Consider the following 16766-nt stretch of genomic DNA (forward strand, 5'->3'; position numbering starts at 1 on the left):
GGCACAAAAGCGCCTTGTGAGAACAATTCCCTGGTTTTGAAGAAACTGAGGCCACAGGATCCATGTTGTTTTCTTGGAGTTTTCTCAGCCCTTCAGAATTCCCCTTACCCGACTCTGCTCTTGAATGGTGTTTTGACACATAATGAAACCTTACACTCACCAAGTGTCTGTCTTAGAACTTTAAACTTTAATTCTTTAAAGAATTATACTTATGTACTTTGTTTGAGTATCTCTATCTGTGGTTTGTATGTATCTGTATGGGTATGTGCACAGGAGTGCAGTGTCCATGGAGGCTCCAAGAGGGCATCAGGTCCCCTGAAACTGGCAGAGTACAGGCAGTTGTGAGCCACCTGACGGAGGTGTTGCCAAGTCCTCTACATGAGCAGTACCTGCTCTAACCACTGGGCCATCTCTCAGCACCATCCCCTAAAATAGTTCTTGTGCAGGATTTTTTTTTTTCTCAGTTGAAACCTGTAGCTGCAAGCCACATTACTTGTCAGCTGTGTTTTGAGAAAAGCATCATAGGCAAGCTTATCTTCATTAGCGTGACCCTCATAGAATGTACTTCATAAGCTGACACCACTGGACTGCATATTTGTCTGGGACCTGAAATGGACTTGAAATGCCGCCATGTGGGTGCACCGTGTTTCTGAATAAAGAAGAATGAAAAACTTAAAAACTAAAGATTTGAGGTATAGCTCAGATGGTAAAGGGCATATGCCTGTCATGGATGAAGCTCTGAGTTTCATAAGCCAGACACAGTGGTACTTAAGTGTAATCTCAGCCCTCAGGAGGGGAAACAGGCAATTCAAGGCCAGCCAGATTACATGACAGGAGGGGAAGAGGAAAGGAGAGGGGGTAGGAAGGGGTGAGCAGGGGAGAGAGAGAGCATGAGCTATCTTTATAATGAAAAAGCTGTAAGGTTGAAATTTTAGAAAATAAAAGATGGGATTATTTATAGTTTAAGGCAATCACAGCCTAAGTCAGAGCTAAGTATTTGACACTGTCAATTTTTGACACAGGATTGTGTGTAAGAGCTTTTAATGAATGTTTCTGCTGAGAAGACTGACTTGTTAGTTTTGGAAATTAGGTTAAGATCATTGTCATACTAGTTATAATAAGATAGCAGGGCACAGTGTCACATGCCTATAATCCCAGCACCTGGGGAGGTAGGGACAGGAGGATCTCTGTGAGTTCTAAGCCACACTGGTCTATAAAGTGAGTCCAGGACAGCCAAGGCTACACAGAGTAACCCTGTCTTGAAAAACAAAAACAAACAAAAAACACAACAAGGAAAAAAAACCAACTTAGGCTTGCTCTCTGGCCATCTTGGCAGCTGCTCTTGGTTGGGGTTTGTCCTGCACCTGAAGCAGGAAGACAGTGGCTGCAAAGAAGATGGAAGCCTCTGGAGATATCACTTCTAATTCAGACGTGCTGTGAAAAGGATGTGCTGGGACAGACATTCTGAAGACGACTGGACAGGACAAAACAAAGTTGGTTATTCCTGCCAACAAGTGCTCAGCTTTGGAGAAATCTGAAGTAGAACACTATTTGCCATGTTGGCCAAAACTGTTGGCCATCGCTTTCAGGGCAATAGTATTGAATTGGGTGCAGCATGCAGAAAGACTAGAGTATGCACACTGACCCAGGTGATTCTGGTGTTATTAGAGTCAGGCCAAAACAGACTGGTTAAAAAGTAAGCCAGGAAAGTTCTTCTTTAATAAAATTTCACTAGAGCTAGTTTTAAAAAAAAAAAAAAAAAGAAAAACAACCAACAACTTAGCAGAAATATCTATTAGAGCGAAATGTAGTGCCATAACCTGTGTACTCTGGGTAGTAACAAGAAAATGACTAGGGTTCCAGATTCAGTCGAGGGTTCCTGTCTCCTCAGGTAAGGGGGAGCAGGATGCCTGACATGGCCTCTGTACACATGGGGTACAAATACTAGTACCCATGTTTGCACATGTGCCAAAAAAGAAAAAAATACTGTGTAAATTTAAAAAAATTGCTAATTGACCTGTGATTGATATGTTCCCTTTAGAGTTACTGAATAATACACTCCTGGAATCCCTCTAAACTTTCACTGCCTCAATAATAATATTTTGTGTCTGTTGCTCACTAAGGAGTTCCCAGTCACTGTGTAGTTGCTCTGTCTAACATGTATCTTCAAGTCTTATGGTGGCCCTATGGCAGTGCCCAGTAACTTCACTGTGCAATGGAGGTACGGAAGTGGCTTGGAGGAAGCTTGTAATGGCCAGGCTGTCAGTATCACGGGACTGAGCCCGTTCAGAGCAGACATTTCCAGTTGAGGCTAGAACCCAGGCCTTGAGCATTCTGCACTGATTTTCATTCCTATACCGAGATTGTGTGTGTGTGGCTGTGTGTGTGTGTGTGTGTGTGGTGTTTTCCATGTCGGTCTGTGCACATGTTTGTTTCTATGTTGTCAGACTAGAGGTACCCTCTTCTGTTGCTTTCTACTTACTTTTTGAGATGAGGGTTACTAATTGAATCTGCGACCTGCTGATGAGTGAGATGGGCTGGCTAGCAAAGTCTAGGTTCCTACTTTCCCCACACCCTCATTCCTCCATTCTCCAGCCACAGGCCTGGCACTTGCCTAGACACTGGAGCTCTAGACTCGGGCCTTCATGTTTATGGAGCACCATTTATTTCCTCCACGGACCACCCTCTGCAGGGCACTTGTGTGTGTGTGTGTGTGTGTGTGTGTGTGTGTGCGTGCATGTGTGTGTGCGTGCATGTGTGTGTGTTTATACACACATGCACTCATGTAGGCGTGTAGAGACCTAAGGGTGATACTGAGCATAGAGACCTCAGGTGGATGTCTTGATCTCTGTCCACCTCACGCTTTGAAGTACCATCTCAGTGAAATCTAGAGGTCAGTGATACAGCTAGCTTCTCTAGCCAGCTTGTGCCAGGGGTGCGGGTACACCAGCTTTTTGGGCTAGAATTGCAGGCAGGCCACCATACACACCTGAAGTCTGGGTTGTGAGTCACGTACTTTAACAAGAATCCATCGTCCCGGCCTCCAGGTCTTTCCGTAGAGCTCAGTTCCTTGAGCTCCACCGCTTTGCCACTGACACACAGGGAATGACAGATTCTTAGGCACTTCACAAGACTCTTGAGTCCCTTCTGAACGGGGCGGAGGAGAAACTTCATGAGGTGAATTCCTTTCTGGTGGGGAGGTGTTTGGCTTATAAGGTGTTTTTGTGACATTTTCAAATGGTCCAAGTTGGCCTCAAAGTCATGTAGATAAAGCTGCCTCTACCTCCCAAGTGCTGGTGTAACACCGCTCCCAGCATTATGGGATGCATTCTTGAAGTCTTGCTCTTGGTGGTAATCTGCCTTGTTTTTTCAGTTAGTAACTATCTCCATTAAAGTTTACAGTTCCCTTAGATGTGGATGGAACCTCAGAGTTGACAGGAAAGGAAGCAGTCTCTCTTCTCCAGTTTGAGCTTTGAGTGTCTTTAAGAAGAGAGAAGAGCCAGGTGGTTGTACATACCCTCAATCCCAGCACTAGGAGACAGAGGCAGTGTGTTCAAGGCCAGCCTGAGCTACATGGCAAATCCATGTCAGCCAGGGATACACAGTGAGACCCTGTTATAAAAAATAAATCAGGGGCCTGTGTGGTGGTGGTGGTGCACACCTTTAATCCCAGCACTTGGGGGGCAGAAGCAGGTGGATCTCTCTGAATTCAATGCCAGCCTTGTCTACAGAGCAAGTTCCAGGACAGCTAGGGCTACACAGAGAAATCTTTCTCAAAAAGGAAAACAAAACAAGAATAAAACAATAGGACTGAAGAGATGGTTTCACTTGCTGTTCTTTCCATGCTTCTCAGCATCCACATGGCAGGTCACAACCATCTGTAGCTAGTGCCAGTTCCAAGGGATCCAGTGCCCTCTTCTAGCCTCTCTGGACACTGCGTGCATGTGGTACAGTTAAACACACATGCAGCCCACATGTAAAATGAAAATCTCCCACCCCCCAAAAAAAGAAAGAAAGAAAAAGGAGATAGATGAGGCACTGTTGCCGGGTTAGGTATGACTCCTAAGGCCCAGGGCCTAGGAAAGCCTCCCAGCACCGTGAGGTCTGTGCAGGCTGTGTTAACAGTGGAAGTACGCTCTCTGCTCTGCTGTCCCGAGCTGTGAGACTTCCGGGGCTTGGGTTAAGATGCTCACTAGGCTGCTGGAGGGGAGGTGCTTGAGGTCTGGCTGCTCTTTGCCAAGCTCTCCAGTCATGACTGGGCGTTAAAGTTATGTTTTTGTCATATGTTTAGGTATTTGCACATAACCTCACTTCTCATTAATACTGAAATTTATTTTCACCTAAGAATTGTGCGCTCAGAAACCCAAGCAGTTAGAGGCAATTGAGTGTCAGCGTGTAGTCTTGGCATTACACGGTTGAACTTGGTGAGCAGATGTTTGTTTGGTAAGTGCTACTGTGCCTAATGTTTTCCCCTCCCTGATTTTACCACAGAGAAGAAGACACAGAGAATGAAAATGAAAAGAAAGTTTGGTATTACAGCACAAAGGTCCAGCTCGCAGAGTTAATAGACTGTCTAGACAAAGATTACTGGGAAGCAGAACTATGCAAAATTCTAGAAGAAATTCGAGAAGAGATGCACCAGCACATGGACATAACTGAAGACCTGACCAACAAAGCTCGGGGCAGCAACAAATCCTTTCTGGCGGCAGCTAATGGTGAGGGCATTCTTGATTATTCAGTAAGCGCGTAGTGTGAGAATTCTGAAACTTGAAAACGTGCTAAGATGGCCAAGTTACATTTGCTTTGCTTTCGCCCTTCATGTCATTGTTTTCTACAGAGATCCTGTCTGTGCTAATGCAGATTAGGATGCTGTGCTTTTTAGTATTTTGCTCCTTGCCTTGGTCACTAATCATACCCCCTCCACTCACAAATCATTTGTTTCTTGTTTGTTTAATGAGAGTCTTTGGGTTGAGGTTGATCTTGCACTCATCATGATCCCCCTGCCTTAGCCATTTCAGTGTTGGGACTATGAGGGCTGTTCTTCCTTACCTCGTTCATTTGTGTCCTTCTCACTTCATTCATTCCATACTGTGCATTCAACTTTGTAGAACATTTACTGATTTCAGCTAGATTTTTCCCACCTCCACACAAAATCGAATGGGTGCAGTTCTCGTGACTGGTGCCCTCAGCTTTTAGTAATCCTGTTTTAGACAGCTGTCTTGAGTGCCCCAGAGCTGTTCTGCATTGGTTTGTCTTGTAAATGCTGTGGATCAGAGGCTAGACAAGTCTTATCATGAGGATTTACCCTCACTCCCTTACAAAGTTTTTCTAATTCTGGAAAATGGGCTAGATAACTATAATTTAAGAAATACAACCAAGTCGGGTGCTGCAGCACGCACCTATAATCCCAGTACTCAGGAGGCAGAGGCTTCGAACTTCTATGAGTTCAAAGTCGGCCTGGTCTATGGGGTGAATTCCAGGACAGCCAAGGTTACATAGAGAAACCCTGTCTTGAAAAAAACTAACTAAATAAATAAATAAGAAAGGAAAAGAAAAGAAAAAGGAAAAAGAAATACAACCAAAATGAAGGTGGAGAACAGTGATGGAAGGAAGTATAAATGAGGACTGCAGAACCCCCAGAGGAGTGCTGGGTTTCTTTGTCTTTTTAGACTTTGCACTATAATGGTAGACTTGTTTCCCATGAGGATTTGGTTTTGTAGTTCGGAAGCTGCTTTACCATGGCTGTCCTTCTCCAGCCATTGGATTCTCTGTAGCCAGTTTCTCACTCTGAAGAGTCGTCAAATAAGCAAGGCGGCAGTGATGCAGTGAACCAAGGACATACACACTACATAGGTAGACACAAGAATCTTATGCATATACACGGGTTAGGGGGCGGATATTCCCGATGTCATGGGACCCAGATTGTATAGTTACAACATTTTCTAATCTTATGATTAGAGAACCAAAGTTTAGCTAGGTGTAGTGACATTTAACCTTTAAGCCCAGCACTCAGGAGGCAGAGGCAGACAGGCAGAGTCTAAGGCCAGCCTGGTCCATAGAGAGAGTTCCAGGATAGTCAGGGTTACACAGAGAAACCCTATCTCAGAAAACCAAGAAGAAAAAAAAAATGTTGCATTGGTAGATGGGTAAGACATATGAAGAGAACAAAGAACTTTGAAAAAGTTCTCAAAGGTCAAAGCTAGAATAGTTTAAGCAACAGAGTTATGGTGTTAGAGAGAGGGGTGTCGGTCATGCCTGTGATCCTAGCACTTGGGAGTAAAGTGGAAGGCCAGGGGCTGGAGAGATGGCTCAGTGGTGAAGAGCACAGAAATTCTTGCCAAGGACCCAGAACCCACACGGTGGTTTACAGCCATTCCTGACTCCAGTTCTGCTGCCCTCTTCTGACCTCCAGAGACACCAAGCACACATGTAGTGCACATAAGTGCATGCAGGCAACACACACACACAATGAACTTTTTATTTTTATTTTATTTTTTTACTTTGTTTCTCAAGATAGGATTTTTCTGTATAGTCCTAGCTATCCTGGAACTCACTATGTAGACCAGGCTCGCCTCGAACTCACAGAGATCCACCTGCCTCTGCCTCCTAAGCACTGGGCCTAAAGGCATGTGCCACTACTGGTCAGCTTAAAAAAAAAAAAGTTCAAAGCCAGCCTCAGACAGCACTGAATTTGAGTCCAGTCTGAGCCTTGTGACATTCTGCCTCAAGCAGATAACCCAACAGACAAAACAACATGAATAGATGCTTAATTTGTGGGGGTGATAACATATCCCAGCTACTGAGGATGCTGAGGCTGGGGGATTGCAAATTTCAGCCCAGCCTGGACCTCATAATAAGAACCCCTCTCAAAGGATGTGTTTTATTATAAACCAAAGAGTCTTTTAGTATCCATGTGTCCATCCTGGTTCCCCTATGCTGGTACCATACCGTGCTATCACCCTGCCCAAATTGAAGGAGGGTATGCCCTTATTTAGGCCCTCAGTGGTTTTCAGAGTAGTTACGAGGCTTCAGAAAGAAGCACTTCCATACGGGCTCATTTCACTCTGGAGGAGGTGGAGCTCTGCAGATCTAGGGAGCTTGCTCAGGCGCAGGGAGCAGATTGCCCTCAGGTGTACACTGGCTTTCCGTTCTGCTTTTGATCCTTGTGCTGTGCTGTACAGGCTGAGCCTATGTCCGTTTGGAGTGTCTGTCATGACAGGGGCATGTGCCAGAGATGTGCTTGCAGTCTCAAGAGTCAGACTTTTTTCACTGGGCATGCGTATTGCTGTGTAGCCTGGGTGTGCCTGGGTTCTGGGTGAGCATTATCATGCTTACTTTGCCATCTCATCTTTAAGAAGAAAGTTGCAGCCACGTCTAGTGGTGCACGCCTGTGATCCCAGTGCTTGGGAGGCAGAGGCAGGAGAACCTCTGTGAGTTCTAGGCCAGCCTGGCCTACAAAGTGTGTCCAGGACAGCCAAGGTTACAAGGAGAAACTCTGTCTTGAAAAGCAAGAACAACAAATTATCTTTGTGTGTGTGTTCACACGCATGTGCGTGTGCCTGAGGACCGGAATAGGTCATTAAGACTTGCAGGAGTTACAGCAGTTCTGAGAGCCTTTTGAGATGAGTGCTGGGAACTGAATTTGGGTCTTCTGCAAGAGCAGCAAATGCTTTTAACCAATATGTTATCTCTCCAGCCCCTTTATTTCTTGAGAGGTCTCTCACTGAGCATGGCACTTACTGCTCTGCTAGGCTGGTGACCCATGGCTGCAGGGATCCCATTCATGCCCTCAAAGTGAGTTGCTACACCCAGCTTCTAGTGGGAGCTGAGAATTCAAGCTCACGTCTTCTAGCTGGTATAATTTTCTTTCTTCAAGACTTAAGAATACTGGATATTAAATCAATCTCTCTGTCTCTATCTCTGAGACAAAGTTTCACTATGTTGTCTCTGGCTGTCCCAGGGTGCTTGGATTAAAGGTGTGCACCACCAAGCCTGGTGAACATTAAAAGTTCCATTTGTTAGTAATTTTATATTTAGTTATGGAAAGAAAACAATTACATTTGCTTTTTTTATTATAGAAGAAATTTTGGACTCCTTAAGAATCAAAAGAGGGGAAGATATTGACTGTGATCAGAACCCAGAAGAAACAGAAAAAGACAAGAATGAGGTCGAGAGTGACAACTCCAAAAATGCTGAGAAGAGCAGAGAGGAGTCGGAAGACCAGTCCCTTGAAAAGGACAGTGATGACAAAGTCTCTAATGAAGAGCCTGGGCAAGGAAAACCTGAGGGTAAAAGAATTACTTGGTTCAAAAGAAATATTTTATTAATGCTATTTGTGAAACCTCTAGTATTAATGGCAGAATGCAAATGGAATTTTACTCCAAACAGCTATTTTTTATTCCTAAAGATATTTAAGATAGTTTCTTCCTTGTAACATCACAACCATTGTAATGAGTTTTCTGTATTGATGGATTTGCAATAATATTATACTTATGTCTAAGAAATTGGCATACCTATGATGTTGATGAAAGGTTACTATTTTTATGCCAGATTATTGGTAAAATATGTTCTTTTAAAAAATTAATTCTAAAACATTCTTAATATCTTACTCTTTATTTTTGGATGACCATTACAAAGCTATCTCGGAATCTGACTTGCTTTAAAATGGCCATCAAAGAGAAGCAGGATTTTTGGTGACTGATGATATTTAGTAGTTGATTGAATGTGGCCACTTGTCCAAAGCCAGTTTTGAAGCATATCTTTAAAGTTTTGTTGTGCGTTTTGCTGTAGAGCCAGCAGAAGTTGGGGATAGAGGGAACTCTGCGCCAGCAAATCTTGGCGACAACACCACAAATGCTTCTTCAGAAGAGACTAGTCCCTGTGCAGGGAGGAGCCCCGAGGGCTGTCTCTCAGACACCCATGATAGCAGCAGCATGGCAGAGAAGAAGGTGGCATCTGAGCTCCCCCCGGATGTACCAGGTACAGAGGGCAGTGTATCAATGCCTCTGTAATGGGGGGAACCCTTCCCTGTGCAGTCAGAGCTGCATGTCACCTGGAACCTGACAGTCTGCATTCATTCATGCTGCTTGCTCACAGTGCCATTCCTGATTGCTAAACTGTCACCTAACATTGGATGTTTGGCAGTTGTTCTTGCAGTTAGTGCCTGGAACTCCCTCTCCGTCCTCATGCTTGCATTTCTTAGATGGATTTGTGTGCCTGGCCACCAGACCATCCTGGCAGAGACTTTGATTTGAGTTACTCACATAATAATGTCTGTCTCCATGTTGAGTGACATAGCCCTTCTGGCTCATCCTATACTAACACATTAATTTTCTGTTTGCATGTGCTCATGTAGTGCTAAATGTCAGACCATAATATTAGTTGATAATCCATCATCACCAACATTTTTGCAAGATGCATTGATATGTTAACCAATAATTCCAGTTTTAACCTTTTTAACAATGAAATTTTACTTGGAGTAAATTATCATTACTAAGAATGTGATTATGACTTTTGCTTTTCAAAAAATTCAAAGGTATTTTTATTATACTAGACTATATATAATTCAGATGATTAAAATCAGAAAATAAACATCAGTAATCTCAGAGTCATGGAGGAAATCTTAAAGGTCCTTTCTGTGAATATAAAAATGTTGTCTTCTCAAGCTCGAGTGTGCGTTATTGCTGTGTGTTAGCGATGCTGGAGTGTGACTGGTGTGTTAGGGGTACCGCTGTGTAGAGCATGTGCATTCTAGGCCGGCTCCTAAATTAACGCCACTCAGCCTTTTATGGGCCTCCGGGTTTCCGATTGGAATGTGGGGGATTTCGGCAACCAGCTCCGAGAATTGCTGAGAACCCCAGTGAAAGCTTAGGTTACGCATAGGCTGCAAGTGAGCCCAGCTGTCAGCGGAACCGGTCACACAGCTGGCACTGAGGGCAGCGTGCTCACGCATCAAGGTGCAGGAAATCAGGAAACTATGCTGCCATGAGGCGGAGTGCTGGTGTGGTGGGTCAGCCTGTAGGGTCAGCGCTGGCAAGGCCGTCGGCGACTCAGGGCCTTGCGTGGTGAGCTCCGGGCTCCGCAGGGTTGCACAGGGGGACCCTGTGTCAACACAAAAAAGGAAAAAAGACTCGTGTAGCCTAGAGAACTCTAGGTTTGGTGGTTGGAAGTTTAGTATTCAAGTATTTGGGGCACTGAACTGCGGACAACAAAGAGTAAACTTAGTGAGAAACTGTAGGGGAGTGTCCTGACTGAGTGCTAACAACGATCTTAGAATTGTTTAGCAAGTAGAGCTTTCAGCTGGGCAGTGGTATTTCTCAGGGAGTCTTCTCAAGGGGCTGCGGAGACACAGGTCTGTAATTTGGTTCTACAACTGACTGACTACTTTTAGGGTTTGGTCAGTTTTATTCTCATTTTCATATATTTGGGCTAAAAGTTGAAGGTGGAGTACTGTTGCTGAAATAATGTGGAAAAAGAACCTTCCATGTTTGTTACTTTTTAAATATAATTTTTGCCCTTTTAGGTTGATCAATACTTAATGTTAATCTTAGATGTACTATTGGCTTCAGGTATGACATAACTGACCTGTTTCTAAACCAAACCTGATTGAGTTTGACCTGTTAGATCCTTAGGTCCTAGCCCTTGTATGCTGTTATTTTACATGTGTTTATTTTGGGTGGGTAAACACACACACATGCGTGCATAGCCCATGTAACAGCACATGTAGAGATCCAAGGACAACGTGCTGGAGTCAGTTTTCTCCTTCTTGGTGAGGGAACACAGTTTGTCAGGCAGCAAGCACCTTTACCTTCTAAGCCATCTTGCCAGCTGCATTTTTGTTTTTATCAAGTAGTTAATATAGTAATAAGTTTCAGACTCTGTAGGCTGGTGGGAATACATCCACGACCAAAGTGGAATGTGAGTCCTTGCTGACTGCGCTCTGGCGCGCAGCAGAGAGACATAGAGTACCGTCCTCGCCCTCAGGGAGGGTGCTCTGCTGTCTCCCGTGGCTCTGCTTCTCTGTGTTCTTACTTATCCAAGAACTAATTGTAATTGTTCTGTGGCTTGGGAGGGTGCTGTGTGCTTTGTGATGCCCCTGAACCAGTCTCTGTTCTCACTGTTGAATAGCTCCCCCTTAGGTCAGTGGATGAGATGGTCGTTGAGATTTGGAGAGTTAACTCTAGGCGGTTAAAAACAGCATCCATGGTATGGAAGAGCTCACTTGTTTGTTTTTTTTTTGACTTAGAGACTATGATGTCTTAGTTGGGATTTTATTGCTGTGAAGAGACACCATGACCAAGGCAGCTATTATAAAGATAAACATTTAATTGGGGCTGGCTTATAGTTTCAGAGGTTCAGTCCATTATCATCATGATGGGGAGTATGGCAGCCTGCAGGCAGACATGGTTCTGGGAAAGAGCTGAGAGTTTTACATCTTGATCTGAAGGCAGCCAGAAGGAGACACTGTTCCACACCGGACGGAGCTTGATTCGAGGAGACCTCAGAGCCCATCTCCACAGTGACACACTTGCTCCAACAAGGCCACACCTTCTAATAGTGCCAGTCCCCATGGGCCAAGCATTCACACACATGAGTCTATGAGGGCTAAACATATTCAAACCACCACGACAGACAATATTTATTAAGTAAAGTCTTTGATAGGATAATACTGTTGGACTGGGTGGGGAGATATTCTGGGCTGGTTGTTACTGAAATAGTGTGATGGATGCTTACCAAGTGAACGACCCAGGGGACCAGCCTGTGCAGCTGCCCACCAGAGACCGACTGTTCTGTTTACTTTTCTAAGTTTTAGGTTTTCTTTCATATGAGTGTTTTGCTCGCATGTTTATCTATGTATCATGAGCATGCCTGGTGCCTGAGGAGGTCAGAAGAGGACATCAGATCCCTGGAACTGGAGTTCCAGTTGCTTGTGAACCATCTTGTGGGTATGGGACTCAGACTGTACTCCTTTGCAGGAGGAGCAAATGCTCTTTACTGCTGAGCTACCTTTCCAGCCTCTGATTTTGATTTTAAAGAGAGAAGGGGGGGTGAATTATAATACAATATATAATTTTTAATGTCTGTTTGTTTCTTTGAGACAGGATCTTTCTATATAGCCTTTGCTGGCCTGGAACTCGCCATGTGTAGCAGGCTGGTCATGAACTGTCTACCTCTGCTTCCCAAGAGCTAGATTTAAAGGCATGGATCACCATGTTAAGCTGGTGTCTAACTTTAAAAAATCTTTTAACCTTAATAAAATGCCAGTAAGAACAAAAATACCAGTGTTGTGTAGAGCATCATCGTTTGCTCTCAGTCCATTGTAGAGATGTAGCACAATTAGTTTATCCTTTTTATATATTGATGATCACCTGACCATTTGTGTGCTTTTATGTGTATCTTCAAGTGTCTCCAAGTATGTATGTGTACTGTGTGTGTGCCCGAGGCCAGAAGAAGGTATTCGATCTCATGGAGTTGGGGTGACAGTCTGTTGTCAGCCATCACGTGGGTGCTAAGAACCAAACCCGGGTCCTCTGCTGTGCCGTCTCTCCAGCTTCCAGTGGTAGTTATTTAAATAGTTCCCACGGTGGGGGCCATAATGAATAATACTCTTATGATTATTCCTTTATGTATATTTTTACATATGCACATGTTTTCTTAGAGGTAGAAATGTAATCATGGATTTCCTGGTCTTTAAGTCTCTGTAAAAAGACTCTGAGAGAAGGGGCTTGTGCAAGCTTCCCTCACAGGGTGAGAGCTCTGACAACAGCACCCCATTGCCAGCAAGTGGCATCAGCACTGTCAAATGGCCTTTCCTTTTCGGACAGAAGTATAGGGATCCTTCAGATGGCTGTGGGAGGGGGGATTGTGGTGGTTTGTACCTATAGTTACCAGGTGATTTGAGGACATGGAACATCTGTGCTGTGTCTGTCTTTCTGTCTGTCTGTATCTGTGTGTATACAGCTCATTTGATTTTCCTCTTTTATGAAGTGCCTGTCCTTTTCCGTTATACACGTTCTGTTTTTGAATGTTTTGTTGGAGAGTGTAAGTCTTTTTTCCCTTAAGGGTATCTTTACTACAACAAAATGCCTGTGTTGTTTTTTTGAATGTTTCATCTCCCAGTCCTTGATTAAATACAGCTTGGTTATGATTATTTTTCTCATATATTACTGCATCTAATTTCTTAATATTTTGGATGGGATTTTCCATCTACTTTCATAAGTGAGATTAACTTATATTTTTCTCTTATATCCTTATCAGTGTCTAGTGACAAGATTATTTTACCTTTATAAAAATAATCTTGGTGGGGGCTGGCGAGATGGCTCAGGTTAAGAGCACTGGCTGCTCTTCCAGAGGTCCTGAGTTCAATTCCCAGCAACCACATGGTGGCTCACAACCATTTATAAAGAGATCTGGTGCCCTCTTCTGGTGTACAGGTGTACATGCAGACATAATTTTATACATAATAAATCTTTTAAAAAATGTTTAAAAAATAATAATCTAGGTGGCTGGCGAGATGGCTCAGTGTGTAAAAGCACTTACCGTACAAGCCTCAGCCTGGGAGCCCATGGTAGAAAGCAGTCCCCAACTCCTGAAGTTGTCATCTGAGCTCCACCTGTATACTGCGGCGTACACATGCCTGCACCCACCACACGTGCTAATAATAAATACAGCTTAAACACTAACAGTAGTCCTGAGCCGGGGAAATAGTTCACTCACTGATTCTGAGTTTTGCCCCCAGAATCTGTATAAGTCAGGTGTGATGGCTAACAATCTTGCCAGAAGGATAGTCAGCCAGCCAGCCTACTTACTGAGTCCCAGGCCACTGAGAAACTTGTCTTGGATATCTTGCTGGGGCTGGTAAGATGGCTCAGTGGCTCTCACTGGGCAAGGCTGACGGTACTGGGTTCAATTTCTAGAATTCTCACCAAGTTCGAGAACTGACTCCATGACTTTATTCTCTGGTCTCTACACCCAGCTCTTGCTTGCTTTTCTCTGGCTTATTTACTTCTGATCTTTCTTCTTTCCTCCTTTTTATTTCCTTTGCTTTTTTTTTTTTTTTTTTTTTTTTTTTTTGGCCCTGTGGCTCAGCTCCTGAAGACCTCCTGTGCAGGCTTTCTTCTGTGCTTGCTGTCAGTGCGGAGTTTCCCTCTGCTCTCCTTTAGTTGAAGCTTATAATTTGTTTTTCCTGTCATTTTACCTCTGTGATGTTAGTTGTGGGTGGTGCTAGATGTGAGGAAGCGCTCTACCACTGAGTTAGAGCCCCAGCGTCAGGTTGACGTTGATATGTCTCATACATGCTTGGTGAGCATAAAGATGTACATGCATACATACACAGATTCCTTGTTGGGTGTGGCGTCAGACAGTTAATATCAGGTTTTTAAGTTGTATTCTAAGTCTCTTCTTTCCCTTCTTTGCAAGACGCTTAAAAATATTTGCAATTATTTACTAAGAAAATGCTTTTCTTCCTTTCTTGTTCGTTTTGTGGTACTGGGGATTGAAGCCAGTAGCTTATCGTGTAAGCAAGTGCTCACCACTCAGCTACCCTCAGCCTCTCTACTCTTTAGTTCATTTTCACTAAATGCTTTCAAGTTTTTAATATATTTTTTGAATTAATATTTTAATCATTTTGAGATGTTCATTTATTTAATATTTCCAAGCTTTGCCACCTTCTTTTGGTTGGCATTTATCTTCTATAGTAGAGAAGTTTTTTCAAAGATCTGTGTGTGTGTGAGCGTGTTGATGAGAGTGCAAGTGTTCATAGAGACCAGAAGAGGGCATCATCAGATCCCTGGAGCCAGAGCCACAGGTAGTTTTGAGCCACCTGATGTGGGTGCTGGGAACTGAGCTCAGGTCCTGTGGAAGAACGGAGTGTGCCCTGAACCTGCCTCCAGAGCAGAAAAGTTGTAACATGAAAGCGTAGGGTGTGCCATGGCGTGTTAGTAGAGCTCAGAGCACAGCTTAGTAGGACTTGTGGAGTCAGAGGACTTCCTGGGGTCACAGGTGTAAGCCAGGGTGCTCACCCTCTACATAGCTTTAGTTTGCATTTCTCCTGGCTTAAAGTAAGCAGTCAGGTTTCCGTGTGTTTAGAGGCGACTTTCATTCTTCTTGTGGTTATTCCTGGAGTCTTCTGTATTCTCTGTGCTGTGGTAATCATCGTATTGGGTGCAGTCAGAAATCTAAAACATTTCATGCAGACACTGTTTCCCCATTCTTCATGTATTTACTATAGCTGGTGTGACATGGCGCCAGTCATGATTTAGTGCTCGGAAGAGTACCTTTTCAGTGACAAAGAGGAATACAGAGACTTTCTGAACTCCCATGGCTTTCTCTTTTTCCTAGTACTAATTTCTTTATACTGCTGAGGAACTAAACTGCTAGTGATGCTCTGAAATTACCCAGAAAGGTGAGCACACGTAGATAGAAGACCCCAGAGGTAAAGAATCCTTTCTAACTCCTTTTCTGATAGAGACCTGTGAAGATTCTGAAAACGTGAGGATGTAAGCTACATGTTTTGAGTGTTTTTCTCAACAGAACCGCCTCTTCCACATCTGATGTGCTCTGAGTTGTGTGCAGTAGTTTTTTAAAGTTTTTTCCCATCTCTAGAATGTTGAAAGGTTGCCTGCCTTGCTCCAGATGGTGATAAAGAGCCTGTGCGTTGATGGGCACTTACAGTAACTGGTAGGGTACGGCTTACCAACCTCTCACACAGTGCATTCATTCCTCCTCCGTGATCGGCTTTGCTTTCTAACGCTCAGCATCCTGATGAGGTCCTACAACTGTTAACTGCTTCTCTGACATTTAGATTTTTTATGTGATTTTCAATGTAAAAATCAGATATTCTATTTTTCTAGAAGACTCTAACAAGACATGTGACAGCAGTAACACTAGTGCTACCACTGCCTCCATCCAGCCTAATCTGGAAAACAGTAGCAGCAGCAGTGAGCTCGGTTCTGCCCAGAGTGACTCTGCTGAGGCAGCGGATGATCCTGAAATTGGAGAAAGAGACTCCCATACACCTGTCTCTGCTCAGGAAGAGATAGGTAAGAGCACGCCCATCCAGTCAAGGGAGATGCTTTTTCTTTTTCTCTTTTTCCTTTGGACATTTTTAATTTTTTTTAAGTAAAAGTTTAGTGGGTTGGGAAGAATTAGTGATTTTTATTTTTGTTTTTAATTAACATGAGCTCACTGTTCTTACTTTACAATAAATAAAAAGAATTTGGTAAGAGGAGAAAAATAGAAATCTTTTTATTCTCCCGAAGTATAACCACCATCAGTATTTTGTATTTTCCATTATGTTCATACCTGTATGTTTACAATTTTTTTGGCTTTTTTGGTTTGTTTTGAATATTAATGGGATCATTCTGCATGTGTTATTCTCCATCTTGTTTTGTATTTTTTTCTTTTTGTTTTTCCACTCAGTGGTAGGGACTGTTCATGTTAGAGTTTAATGCAGTGTTTTTAGCTGCTGCATGGTATCTGGCTATTATCTTGGTGGTGCTGTCTGCCAGCCTCCACACATATCTGTATTCTGCAAGTGTCTCTGGCAGTGTATGAAAGGACTGGCTGGTCAAATGGTAGGTACCTTTTCCAGATAATGGTGGATACTGCCTAATTACTCACTCAGGGGGGCTAATTTCCATACGTGTCTGTTTCCCAATGCGTACACTTAAATTTAACACACCATGTGTCTTTTTTTGCCAGTGGTAAGAATATATTTCATGGAAACTTTGCATACTCCTGCTTATGAATCCGGTTGTTTCTTTTCA

General features: G+C 43.5%; 1 protein-coding gene across 13 annotated transcripts in view; it reads left to right on the forward strand.

Annotated features, from left to right (window-relative positions):
- Bptf (bromodomain PHD finger transcription factor) overlaps positions 1-16766 on the forward strand; it is a 106755-nt gene that overhangs the window by 33899 nt on the left and 56090 nt on the right. For 7 of the 13 annotated variants that reach the window (XM_060386517.1, XM_060386519.1, XM_060386518.1 and 4 more), the window contains exons 3-6: positions 4492-4715; positions 8079-8288; positions 8791-8979; positions 15852-16040. In XM_060386517.1, the coding sequence (XP_060242500.1) occupies positions 4492-4715; positions 8079-8288; positions 8791-8979; positions 15852-16040 (812 nt within the window). The remainder of the gene's footprint in view (positions 1-4491; positions 4716-8078; positions 8289-8790; positions 8980-15851; positions 16041-16766) is intronic. The other 6 variants (XM_021634297.2, XM_021634298.2, XM_021634296.2 and 3 more) reach the window with 4 other exon arrangements.

Source organism: Meriones unguiculatus, chromosome 7 (genome assembly GCF_030254825.1).
Source record: "Meriones unguiculatus strain TT.TT164.6M chromosome 7, Bangor_MerUng_6.1, whole genome shotgun sequence".
NCBI lineage: Eukaryota > Metazoa > Chordata > Mammalia > Rodentia > Muridae > Meriones > Meriones unguiculatus.